The sequence below is a fragment of the Sinocyclocheilus rhinocerous genome, unplaced genomic scaffold (genome assembly GCF_001515625.1).
Source record: "Sinocyclocheilus rhinocerous isolate Xijiao unplaced genomic scaffold, SAMN03320098_v1.1 scaffold185, whole genome shotgun sequence".
In the NCBI taxonomy this organism is placed as follows: domain Eukaryota; kingdom Metazoa; phylum Chordata; class Actinopteri; order Cypriniformes; family Cyprinidae; genus Sinocyclocheilus; species Sinocyclocheilus rhinocerous.
In genome coordinates, this window is record NW_015662163.1 from 757,069 (window position 1) to 770,468 (window position 13,400).

The 13,400-nt window shown below is 37.0% G+C and overlaps 1 protein-coding gene across 2 annotated transcripts in view; it reads left to right on the top strand.

The window, feature by feature from the left end:
• Window positions 1-13,400, top strand: part of galnt14 (UDP-N-acetyl-alpha-D-galactosamine:polypeptide N-acetylgalactosaminyltransferase 14 (GalNAc-T14)) — a 47,127-nt gene that overhangs the window by 19,992 nt on the left and 13,735 nt on the right. For both annotated transcript variants that reach the window (XM_016537579.1, XM_016537580.1), the window contains exons 3-8: window positions 4,167-4,265; window positions 8,499-8,566; window positions 8,714-8,779; window positions 11,166-11,287; window positions 11,821-11,908; window positions 12,186-12,270. In XM_016537579.1, the coding sequence (XP_016393065.1) occupies window positions 4,167-4,265; window positions 8,499-8,566; window positions 8,714-8,779; window positions 11,166-11,287; window positions 11,821-11,908; window positions 12,186-12,270 (528 nt within the window). The remainder of the gene's footprint in view (window positions 1-4,166; window positions 4,266-8,498; window positions 8,567-8,713; window positions 8,780-11,165; window positions 11,288-11,820; window positions 11,909-12,185; window positions 12,271-13,400) is intronic.

The window sequence follows — 13,400 nt, forward strand, 5'->3', positions numbered from 1 at the left end:
ACTTAATACGATAGGCCACTGGTAGCCAATGCAGATCAGCCAGAATAGGGGTGATGTGGGCAGAACGCTTAGTGCGAGTTCTGAATTTTGCAGCTGAATTTTGAATATACTGTAATTTAGCAATGGAGGTAGCTGGTAAACCAATGAAAAGGGCATTACAGTAGTCGAGACGAGATGAAACAAAAGCATGGATGATAGTTTCTGCATCGTTGGCACTAATGAAAGGACGGAGCTGGACAATTTGTTGTAAATGAAAGAAAGCTGATTTAGTGAGAGTTAATATGAGACTGAAATGAAAGAGAGGAGTCAAACATAACACCGAGATTTCTGACGATACTAGATGGAGCAATTAGAGTGCCAGTGATATTGCAAGTAAAGTCAGCGGGAACTTTGGTGGTAAGTGATGGGGTACCAATAATGATGATCTCAGTTTTATCCATATTAAGTTTCAGAAAATTAGAGTTAAGCCATGTTTTTAAACAGAATAAACAGAAGTCAACTTAAGAAAGGTAACATTGTGAAAACAAATGAGTTTTGAGCAGCGATTTAAATTCAGACAGGTTATTGGCAAGACAGAGCGATCTGGGAAGAGAGTTCCATAATTTAGGGGCAACAACACAAAATGATCTACCCCCCATGGAAGAGAGGCGATACCGAGGGACGTCTGAATTTTGCAGCTGAATTTTGAATATACTGTAATTTAGCAATGGAGGTAGCTGGTAAACCAATGAAAAGGGCATTACAGTAGTCGAGACGAGATGAAACAAAAGCATGGATGATAGTTTCTGCATCGTTGGCACTAATGAAAGGACGGAGCTGGACAATTTGTTGTAAATGAAAGAAAGCTGATTTAGTGAGAGTTAATATGAGACTGAAATGAAAGAGAGGAGTCAAACATAACACCGAGATTTCTGACGATACTATATGGAGCAATTAGAGTGACAGTGATATTGCAAGTAAAGTCAGCGTACTCACGTCATGTGCATTTAGACTAATCCTTTCTAACTGGAAACATTCGTTTCAATTTTCTTGAGATAACTGAACTAAGCCCGAGCTGTAAGCAGCAACCACGTCTTAAGAACTTTTTTAATATTCACAATGCATTGTATATTCCAGAAATAGAACCTTCTTCATATTCTCTCTGCACCATAACACAACAGGTCTCGGTATAACCTTGTTCACTGTATCAGAGGCCACCATTGGGCAAGAGGTTTGCTCTCCTATGCTGAGCCATGATTTGAAAGAGTCGAATGCAGTGTGACAACTGTGTATGCCAAGATCTGATCTGATCCGATTCTGAAAGAAGGCAAAATTATGGTTCAAAGAATTTGAGGTGATTATATTCTGTGTAGTATATATAGTTTTTTCTTTGCCCATTGTTTCCTACAAATGAAGAGCAGACAGCCCATTTGGAGCGTCCGTCTAGGTCAGAGACTGTGGGCATGCAGATGTCATGCTTTAGTCTCCAACTGAGGGTTAATAATCAAGCTTGAGCAATTAGAGGCCTGATTGGTGTGTGTCTGACATTTCTTTGCTTCTCGAGGAGGCCAGAGGAGCATTGGAGGAGGCAGCCTCCCCCGGTGATCTGAGTCTGACACGTCTAATCAGTCTGACATTAACAACGCAGAGAGTCTGACCTCAGAGGACAATCAATCCTCCTCTCGCATTGATTGCCTTGGAAGAAAGTCTAAAAGTTTTTCTTTGATGTTGCATTTGTGTTTTTAAACAGGAAGTAAAACTGTTGGCACACTCTTCCTGCAGGGACATGCTTTTTTGTTGCCTGGCAACAAGATACTTGCAGCTGAATGCGTTGAAATATTGACAATCACATACTTAAAGTTTACTCTTGTGTATTAAACGTTTTCATTTTAATTTATTCCTAATGTTGCAAGAACATAATACACTACCATTCAAAAGTTTGAGGTCAGTGTTTCGCCAGTTCTTCTCTTTGGTGGTAAGTGATGGGGCACCAATAATGATGATCTCAGTTTTATCCATATTAAGTTTCAGAAAATTAGAGTTAAGCCATGTTTTTATATCCTGCACGCAAACAGAAATTTTATCAATTTGGGTGAATAGGGAAGACCTGCATTACGTGTAAATTTGAATGTCATCAGCATAAAAATGATAGCTAAAGCCATGTAGTATCTGACCCAATGGTAAAATATAAATAATAAACAGGAAAGGCCCAAGAACGGAACCCTGGGGGACGCCTTGTTTCAGGGGGACAGTAGGGGATCTAAAATCCCGAGCAGAGATGTAAAACTGTCTATCACATAGGTATGAGGAGAGCCAGGAAGTCTTCCAAAAGCTAGGCAGCATAACTTGGATAACTAATTGACCATTTTGCCCCAATATCTGTATATGTTTTGTATGTTATGCTTATTAGAGTTTGATTGTGAGCTTATAAGCTTATAAAAGTTTAAAGGTAAAAACTTTCCTTTAGTTTATAGTTAAAAAGTTTAAAGTAAATAGTTAACTATAAACTATTTACTTGTTTAACTATAGTTACATATTAACGGTAAACTTTTTTGAAAGAAGTTTTGCGTCCAGTATCCTCTATGTGGTTTGCCTGAGAAACACTATTTGTAAGACTGCCTGTGTAGGCAGCAGACAGCAAGGCAGCTCACCAGGTTGGAACAGAGCCATTAATTAAGCAAGCCATATTGAGCCCAAAATTAAATATACATTCACTTAGGTGATTATGATGTAAGTATGCTGCTTCTAATATAACTAATTTAAGAAGGTTTGAATAGTGGGTTTACATGAGGCTTGTGTAAAGGTAATGCTTTATTATGCTTAATGTTTACAAAAGCCATAAAATAGAGCACAACAGTGACTGTCCACTTTTTTTTAAGTACCATTGATTCTGGAAATGTTAACTTTTTCCCATTCCCAAGAAGTCTTCTATAAAGAGCCCTCAGTCATGAACCAAAACAGTAGCTCCAAGATTACTCAAAACCTTTTTTTAAATAAAAAAACTGATGGAAACTACTTGTCATATGAAGCAATTTTGAGTGATGTAATTCATTCATTCATTCATTCATTCACTTTAATTAAAACACAAATGTAAAATTATAAAACTACAGTATAAAAACAATGAATTTTAAATATTCATTTACAAATAGGACATATTTAAATGTTTAGATAACATTACATCACTCTCTCTTACAATGCTTCATTACAATCAGTGGCCAAAGCGTAACGATGTCTTTCATAAAAAAAAAAGTGTATTAACTGAAATGACAATTTTAACAACAATTTCTAAAATAGGCCTGTTTCTAGAGATCATCTTGCACCCCATCCTGAAGGTCAGATGTATTTCTCTCCATCTTTGTGAAAATGAAAAAGATTGTTGAAGAACAAATGTGTGTATAAATTGGGAGCACCCCATCCTGTCTGAATCGAGGACACAAGCTCCCTACAAAGGCTATCCTCGGTCTGTTTTTACTCTCTGTATGCTATTCTCATACACCAAGGCCAAATGGCTCAGTGGGTAACCTGTTTTTTCCATTTTCCTGTAGTCGTTACAGTAGTTTTATGTTTTAAGCCGGGAAGGCTATGTATACTTTATCACATAATACTGAATTGGTCATTTTGATCTTTAGTTTTTTCTTGTCCATTGACACTCTTTACAACCAAAATCCGGTATTTCTGAGGTGGAGCACTGCAGGGTAATGGTTGGTGTTTACTGCAAGTCAGAATGTTCATCCTCAAAACAAAGTGCTTTTTACTGGCCCACTCCTTCTGATGTTGGGGTGAAGCGAAAATTCTATTTATTTTTAATCAGATCCTCCATTATTGATGCTTTCGCTCCTCTGGGTTCTGCCTGCTGTCCTTTCCATTCTAACCACATGTTCCCTCTTCCTCCACACAACGGGGTGCTGTTGGCCTATTAACACAGGCAACATCTCTCTTAACCATGGCCCATGTTTTATGTTGTTTATCCTTAAGTGCTCACTGGATACTAAAGCACCTCAAAAACACTCGCTTTACACATTTCAGCAGTTGCCGTTGTTCACCATATGGTAAGAGATTACTTGACCTCCAACACGTTTGATTATTAAGTAGGTGTAAATTCAGCAAAGGTTTTGCCACACATTAAACTTGATGCTTAATTAGTACCACAGAGTCTCATTATTTTGACTCGCTCTTGTCTCTTCCAGGTGTACAACACTGCACTATGACCCCGACCTGTCATCCACTACCATAGTGATCACGTTTCACAATGAGGCACGATCTACCCTGCTGCGCACAGTTCGGAGGTAAGACTTCAGTTCCATTCTCATATGCTGCCACTACGCATATTTGTTCCCTTTCCTTTTGTGTCACAAAGAAAACATGTAGCTTTTAGCCCCCATTGAGCTACATAAAACTGGGTACTATTATTTCCTTATTCCTTATTATTGCCTTATTCACTTTCAGACAAAATGTGCAAAAATTGCACCTTTAGGGATATGACTGTTTGTCACTGAGGTAGTATTCTCTAAGGAATGACTTTGTACATTATTTATCCATAAAAGGTTCATAGTAGTACCTTAAAGGTACATATTATTATTCTAAAGTACTAATATGAGCCTTTTAGGGTAGATAAGGTACAAATTAATGACCCAGTAGCAAGCTACCCAGAGGTACAATTATTTGCACTTTTTTTTTTGACTGTGTTGGTGCGGATGTTTTTACCCTTTCAATGTAAAAAAAAACACTTCACTTTCAGTCTTGACCTCTGACCTACTGTAGGTTGATAGAGCACTGAGTAAGTCTTGCTGTAGCCCTAGGGCAAGGCACATGTCAATATAGCTTAGAAAAGGCCACAAGAGACTAAGAGTACATTAATCATCAGTTCCTAAGCAGTTGTTATTATATATATATATATATATATACATAAAAGTGAAGCCTATTTTTAGGATTACACACATGTATACCATATAGTATATTCTGTATAAGAAAATGAAGCCAATTTTTTTGAATCACTTGATTTATTTTATTGCATTGAGACATTATTATCCCCATCTTCTAATTACCATAATGCATAATAATAATAATAAAAATAATAATGATAAATCTGCATTACAAAATTTAATTTTACTTTTAATTTATATTTTTAGGTTTGTCTTAAATTTGTGTTGAAAGAAAAAAAAACGTATTTCAGTAATGAGAAACTTAGTTTGTTATGAATTTTCATGAAAATAATGTCACAATGTGAAATCATCTCAGTGTTCACATGGATAGGCTTAATTTTCTTAATGGTTCTAGAAATATTAGGGCTGGGTGTTGCCAAATACCCAATGATACAATACACATCACAATGTCTATGTCACAATTCTGTCTGAGTTCACTCTTTTTTAGATGACTTGCTGTTACATTAATTGAGCTGCGAAAAGGATAAAAATTAATATATGAATAAAAAATATATTGATTTAAGCACCTGAAGTGTCAGTGCAATATTGATGCATTTTCTGTATTCGTAACTATAATATGAAAATTTAAATATAACTTAATTTTGGTATGTTTTTGTTAGATTAAGTCAAAAACTGTTTTTGAAGCGTTAACAGTGTCCAGGTGCAGTTTGGCTCCTGAGGCTGCAGTGAAGGGATGTGGTGTGAGGTGTTTCGCCCTGGAGTGTGTGGAATCTAAACTACTCTCATCACACATTAGTCACGGTAGCTCCCGTACACAGCAGAAATGACTTCTGCCCTGCTTTAACCCTGAACCTTTGTTAAAGTTACCAGCCATTTAACATCAGCTCCGATAATGACGTCAAAATATCCTGTTGACTGACTAGATATGCTCAGACACCTTGATGGCAAAGCAGTATTAAACCTTATCTTTCTATGACCTTTTCCCTATGTGGGGATTCTCTATCTCTCATGCACATGAACGCACACAAACATCTCTTCACATGAATGCTCTCATAGACTAAGCATTTACACAGAGTGGGTTTGAAATGTAGGCCCCAGGCAGTTTTTGATGGGTGTTGCTGCTGACAGAGGTTATTACTACAGGGGAGTCCTGAGAGGTGGAAGAGAACTTTCTGGAGCATTTCCTGGTTTCCTCAGTCTCTCCTTGCGGCTACTTATCAGGCAAAGGAGAGCGAGTGAGAGAGATGTGAGAGGAGGCATGCGGAGAGGCTGTTTGCTTTTCTTTACCCCTCAGGTATAGAGAGGTCAGAAAAGACCTTGGCGATGTCCTTGCAACAAAGGCACTATTTCCTCCTGTCTGAAGATGAGCAATTTCTACTGTAGACTAAAAAAAAAGCAGTTCAAGAAATGGATGAGAAAGGACGTGAATTGATTTGCCAGAAGGGCCTTGAAGAAACTTTTAACATTCTTGTGTCAGTGTGATGGATGGCAAGCTGCTATGTTGCATTATTTGCATCCGAAGGCAGCAGAGAGTTTATGCTAACTTACTAGATAAATTGTTGTTGAAGAATTATTTATTCAGAATGTTTAATTTATTATATAGCTGCTGTCACCATTTTATAAAATCAATTAAGGAGGAGACACTTTATATCTTTCAAGATGGCAATAAATTACTGGGGTCATATCATATATTTTTTTTTCTTCCACTTGTCCATTTAAATTGTTAGTTCAGAAAAAGCCATTTTTACAACTTTTGGATTAAATGGCCTTTTTGGGAATCAGAAGGAAGTTTTGAGTTTTGAAAGTTACAGTATATTTTTATATCAATAAACTCTTTTAGCTTAAAAGAATCTCATGTAATTGTTGTCTAATACACTTTGCATTGTATAAATTGCTTTTGTTCCTCTTTTGTAGCTTTGGATAAAAGTGTCTGCAAAATGCATACATGTAAATGTGATGTAACTGCTTTGACATAGTAACTTTTTTCAGTAACTGTTACCAAATACAGCACGATTCAGAGCCACATTTTCTGTTTTCTGACCCGGTTTTATGGTTTGGATAGGCTTCAATGCTTTAGATGGGCATCAAAGCCAATGCGCTACCCTGCTCCTACAAAGCCACCAACAAAACCAAAAATCAATAGACTGACATTCACTTTCTCGGTCAGTACAGCATTGATAGGGAACAGCAGCAGAAATTGGTGTTAAAAGTGCTTTGATTTGTAATTAGTCTTTGAGTAGGTGTAAAATGATAAGAGGGACAGTATTCCAAATGAATACTTCAATCAAAATAAATCAGCATGCAAAGTAACTGTCACTTGAAAGCAAAAATGTTTCAATGAAAAGACTTTATTTCCAAGTAGTATATGTAAAATGTTTCGATTGTTAAAAAATTCCCTGTTTGAGAGAAGCAATGTCATGAGGAAGGTTGATTGATTGAAACGTTGCAAATACAATTTTGTGACGATGCAGGAGCTTATATTGGACTTGTACTATACTTTCTATAGGCACTATATTTTCTATTTCTGCTTGTGGGAAGAAAGGTTTTTTGTGAGGTGATTGAGGGAAATATGTGAATAAGTGAATCTGAATTGTGCTTGTGTTTACTTGTGTATATGTGAGCGTTTGTATCTGTGCGAATGTGCTGTACAGGGGAGAACTGTGATGAATGTGTCTCACTGACTCAGACATGTGGAAACATACCTGTGAGCGTGAGTGCAATGCAGTCAGTCACCTAGTGTAAGGACAAAGAAAAGAGGTTTAGAGGAGGTCTGTGCTCTTCAGCTCCACAGCAATGCAGCCCCAGTGTCTCCCTCCATACCTGACTAACAACATAACTGCCTTTTTATCTCTGGGCATTTTGTAAGCACATTTTTTGTGGTATCTGCACATTTTTTTTGTGGTACTGCTTTACAATATTATGCATTATATTCTTTAATAGATTGAGGATAGTTAGCTGAAAAGTATAACAAATTAGTTATTAATAATTCAATTTTGGTAGCTAGTAAGACTTATCTCTCCAGAAATAGATCTCATGTAATGATGTTAAATTGAATGTGAATAGTGACCCATAAAGAACTCAGCACCAAATTATGGTGCCTGTTCTGAAATTAAATTTAAGTATCTGATCAATTATTTTTCCTTGCAAATAATTATTTGAGAATTTTCAGAATGACAACTTTCTATATGTGAATAAACTAGCCATTATGATTACAGTTTCTGTATTTTAAATAAAAATGTGTATGAATATGTATGTAGGCCTGTGGTATTTTAGTATTATCTATATACAATTACAGTGTTTATTTTGATTTTTTTAAATTCATTTTAGTTTAAAATGTTATGTGTATTTAGCTTTAATTTATACTTATTTCACTTTTTTGTAAATTGTAGCTAGTACTTAAACTAATTTATTTTTGTTACTTGCCAAAGTAACATTTCTAATTTTCATTTAAGGTTTTTGTGTTTAAGTTGAAAACGTAATGTTTAATTGCGTAATTTTATTTCAGCTTTATTTCAGTTACAGAAAACAATTTGATATAGACCTCAAAAAAGATCAATTTTATCATTTTATAGCCTATAAAACATCCATTACGGGCTGTACAGCAGTTCTAACAGTTTTAATTCTGTTTCTCTTCAGTGTGTTGAATCGGACTCCTGTGCATCTGATTTATGAAATCATACTGGTAGACGATTTCAGCGAAGATCGTGAGTACTGTGCATTATAGCATTTTTGAATTTATATGTTAGAAAAAGTACAAATTCATATTCTAATGTCATGAATGCACTCTTAATTAATGCATTTGATAAATATTTTAAATAAATAAATGCATTTGAATAATTTTTTACTTTCAGCAAATGACTGCCTTCTTCTCACCAAGTTGCCCAAAGTAAAGTGTCTTCGCAATAAACACAGAGAAGGTAGGCCAGTGATGACGTCTCTGTCACTCTCTCCCTCTCCCTATGAATTAAATATTTCGTTTTGGGCTGGCAACATGCTTGTTTGTAATACCATCCAGACTCTAAAAGCAGCTGTTTGCTTTTCGCCCGTGTGCTGGTGAGTGTTTTAACAGCAGGTGGTGCGTTACTGGGAGGGTGACGGTGAACAGACTGTGAGGAAGATTACTGCACATTGACTGAAACTCTGGCCAGTGTTTCACACTTCCTTACATGTACCAGTTGCACAGGTGGAAAACAGAGCAGATACAGTTTTGCCACCACACACTCATACTGTCATCCGTATCTTTCCATTCGGATGAACAGATATACTGAACATGACAGGGCATGGATTAGTTTGCAAACAGCTCGCATACACATTACACTCGTGATAAAAAATAAACATTTAAAAATCCATTTGTAAGCAGAGCATTTTGGTGTGCATCTAACTGAAAACATTGGTCTTAAACCGTTATAGCAAATATTGATTTTGCCACTGCTGTACAACCTGTGGCAGATTTTATGCTGGCCGTTGTTTGGAATGGCTGTCCGAGCCCTTAGAGATTGACTTTGGTTAAAATGGCCACTTAATATTTAATGAAATCCCATTAACATGGTTTAACAACATTATGGATGTTAAAAGGTTAAGTTATCTTTATGGCTGGTTACCTTTTTGGTAAATGAAGCAGGTGAAGCTTTGCATAAATTTCCATGTCCAATTTGGATTTAAATTTCTCATTTAGTTTATTAGCACTATGCTTTTAATGTCACTGGGCCGAAATGCATTCAGACGTTAATAACTAGATTTTCATACATTCTGAAGGTAATATGAGTAAGGCTTTCTCATTCAAAACCCACGGTCATGATGCAACAATACAACTCTCCACAGTGTTATGGATGGATGCAGGGTGTTGCTATTTGTACTGTATTATGTATTGTATTATGGTATTTATTAATATTTTGAGTATTTTGAGCTTTTTGATTATTTTTATATTTCAGGTTTTATTTTAGTTCAAGCTTTAGTAATATGTCTAATTTAGTCTATGTAGCTTTAATAGCTTATTTATAAACCTATTTCAGTTAGTTGCCAAGGCAACATTTTTAAGTTTTGTTTTCTGGTATTTTTAAGTTCAAGTTTTTTCTTCTAATAATAGTATGTTATTTTATTCCAGCTTTATTTTAATTACTATAAACCATTTTTAATAGTTTTAGATAACGCTGGTTCTGAGGGTTTGCTAGGTGGTCAAAAGTCCCCTATGAAAGTCTCTATGATATACTGCTCCCTAGATAAGGCTTGAATCCTTCCCTCATTTTAAGTCTGTTGGATTTAGTTTCTAATTTCATCATCTGCCAGGCCAAGTCCAATCACTTAGAAAAGTAATAGCACAGCTCTTCTAAATAAGCTGCAAATAAGCTAATCAGTCACGTCCCTAGCTAGTTATGCACAAAAGTTTAATATCAGGGCTTAGGGTTTGTTCCCTAAACCAAAGTATGAGCAAGCAGCAATAATAATGATAACATTAATAAGAATAATAATGTAATAGTCAGTCATCATTGCCAAGAAAAATTCAAAGTTCTTATTAGTAATGATCATCCAGTCGCTGCCCCCTCCCTGTTTATTCCAGTGCTCCGAGGTTCCATTACACACTGTCACACATTGTCGCTTAGACAGCATTGATTAATGCATAAAACCCCTGTGCAGCCAACTCTGTACAAGAGAAAATTGTTAAAAGGTTTAAGGCATTTAAACCCTATTGTCGTCCCGGAGCTACAAACAGGGTGTGCGGTTCTGCTATGTTAACTCTATTAGCTGTAGGTGAATGTAATCTCTGTCATTCACTCACTCTCTCGCTCTCTCTTTCATTGTCTGTCTTTCTCGCTCTCTCTTTCCTTCTCCATCTGCCCAGTGCATACACAGAGGGGCCACACTGGCCCAATATGCATGCACACACAAACACAGCCTGCTCTCAACAACTCTGTAGAGGGTGCGCTCACCCATCTGGAAATACAGCCTTATTGAGGATGAAATGGGATTTTTAATTGGCTGAAGTTGCCGTGCAGCGTGAAACTTTGCACGAGTCTTGCACGTTTACAATTATTATGCATCCTCAGTCAGGCTCTACCAATTTAACAGCCTTGCCTTCATGGAAAAGCTTCTTGCTCTGATTCGATAATAACCATAAGGCTTTAATTGTCCCTTCAACTAATCAGATTTAAATGGCTCTTCTCGTATCTTTTTCTGTGAATGAGATTGTTGAGATGAGAGTAGTTGTCAGTTTAACAGGCTTCTCAACAGATGTAATGTGCAGCTCGGACGGACAGTGAATTCTCCAGTGTCCCTGATCTATGTGTGTGCGCGTGTGTGTCGCAGGACTGATCCGGTCCAGGGTTCGCGGGGCGGAAGCTGCAGGAGCCGGGATCCTGACCTTTCTGGACAGTCACTGTGAGGTCAACAAAGATTGGCTGCCTCCACTGCTGCAGAGGGTCAAAGAGGTACAATTTTATACTTATTCATATTGTGTCAATAGTCTATTGAGCATTTCTACCTGGATTCTGTGCAGCTGTCTTCTTTTTCAGTTTATTTTCAATAGAAGAGAGTCAGCAGGCAGAACGGAGGCGGCACTGAATGCAGCACCACTTGCCAAGCACATGCATGAATATCCTGATGCTTTGTACTGTCTGCTAGCAGAACTGTTATTTGACGTATTTTTTTGACGAACAATTTGAAGTAGTTTGAAAATCCAGTAGTGCTGACACATCTCAAGTATTCTTTTCTTTCAGCAGGACAGTATTGTGAGGCATGAGAGAGTTGAGCGATGAGGTCAGAGCGTCTGGTGTAATGATGTTGGACGAGAGTGTGTGCACATTCACTCACTCTTAGTAACACAGATAATCCCAACGCTCGCTGATTTTCCAGCTCCTTTGTTGTGAAATCAAGCTGAACAGACAGAGAGTCGAGCCGTTCACATTCCTTATTAAATCTCTTGTGTTCTTTTGTTTCATTTTGTAATATTTTCATTTTTCAGGATCCGACCTGTGTCGCCAGCCCTGTGATTGACATCATTAATATGGACACGTTTGCCTATGTCGCCGCTTCCTCTGACTTGCGAGGAGGTAAAAGCTGCAATTATAATCCTTCATTCGCTGTCCCACCACCGACATCAAGAGGTGCCGGTCACAGTCCCCAATCAGCAGTGTCACACAGAAACAAATCTGACAATTAGCTGTGATGAAAGCCTCGGCCTATCATCGGCAGTACACTTTAATTATCACTGCCACTGCGGTGTATAGTTATGACTTATAAAAATTTAAGTTACAAGAAATTAGAGCAAAAAAATCTTCATTGATCTCCCTCTCTCCTTCTCTTTCTCTTTCTCTATCTCTGCTGCAGGCTTTGACTGGAGTTTACATTTTAAATGGGAGCAACTATCAGCTGAAAAGCGAGCCAAGAGAGCTGACTCTACAGAGCCTATCAAGTAGGTGAAGAGAAGCAGAAGGGCTTTTATTAGAACTATTCTGCTAAATGAGGACAGAGGTTTGGTCCAGCACCTATTGGGCTTTGAGCACCATGTTTAAAATCTACAGAGAATTTTGAAATGATTTGTTTACAAGTCCAGTTTACTTTCTGGACTTACTTAAAAAGGTTTAAAAGGAGGTTTAGAAACAACATGAAATGGCATTCACATTTAACTTCTGTCAAATGAAGTGAAACAGAATTTTTAAGTTTGAAATGATGATTCATTTTATTGAAAGTGTTTGTTAACATCACTATAACTATTGTTTGTATTTAGACTTGGGAACTTGAACAAACTGCTAATTTGCAAACTGCATAGTATTAAACTAGCACCATGGTTTTCAACTACACTGAAAAAACATTTGGTGTAGGAACCATTTTCACTCAGAAATTCTTAGTAAACCTCACAATTAACTACCAAGAAATGGCAATCAATTAACCATAAAATGTTAAAGTAGAAAGACTGAAATTGTATTTTCTTGTAAAACATAATCCAATAAGCTTTGTTTTATTTACAACTTCAAAAAAAAAAAGTTTTTCTATAGTGTAGAGGGCCTCAGAAAGCTTCCAAGGGGTCCACAAGATGACTTAAATGTATTTCAATTTAATGTTATTTATAATTAATATATTAAAATTCTATATTATTATTAATTTATTAAAACTCTATTCTAAATTAAAATGCTACAAAGATACACAAAATCATTGCAGTACCCATATCTAGGTTTCAGAATGTCATAGAAACTTGGAGGTGATCTCTATTTTATAACTTAAGCCAGTAGTAAGAAGTCACACCCTAGCAACCACAAAGCAACATGCTGAAACTACTCAGAGCACCTTAGAAACTGCATAGTAACACCCTGGCGAAAACGTCTCAGGTTACGTATGTAACCATGGTTCCCTGAGTAGGGAACGAGACACTGCGTCCTCTAGGGGTCGCTATGGGGAACGCCACGTCGTGACCCGTGTCTGAAGCATACATTGAAAAAACACCAACACGTTGGCCGGCGACAGCCATGACGTCACTACTGGTGCGACTATAGTATAAATAGGCACCGGGAGAACACATCATCCACTTCTTCATCTGAAGCTTGC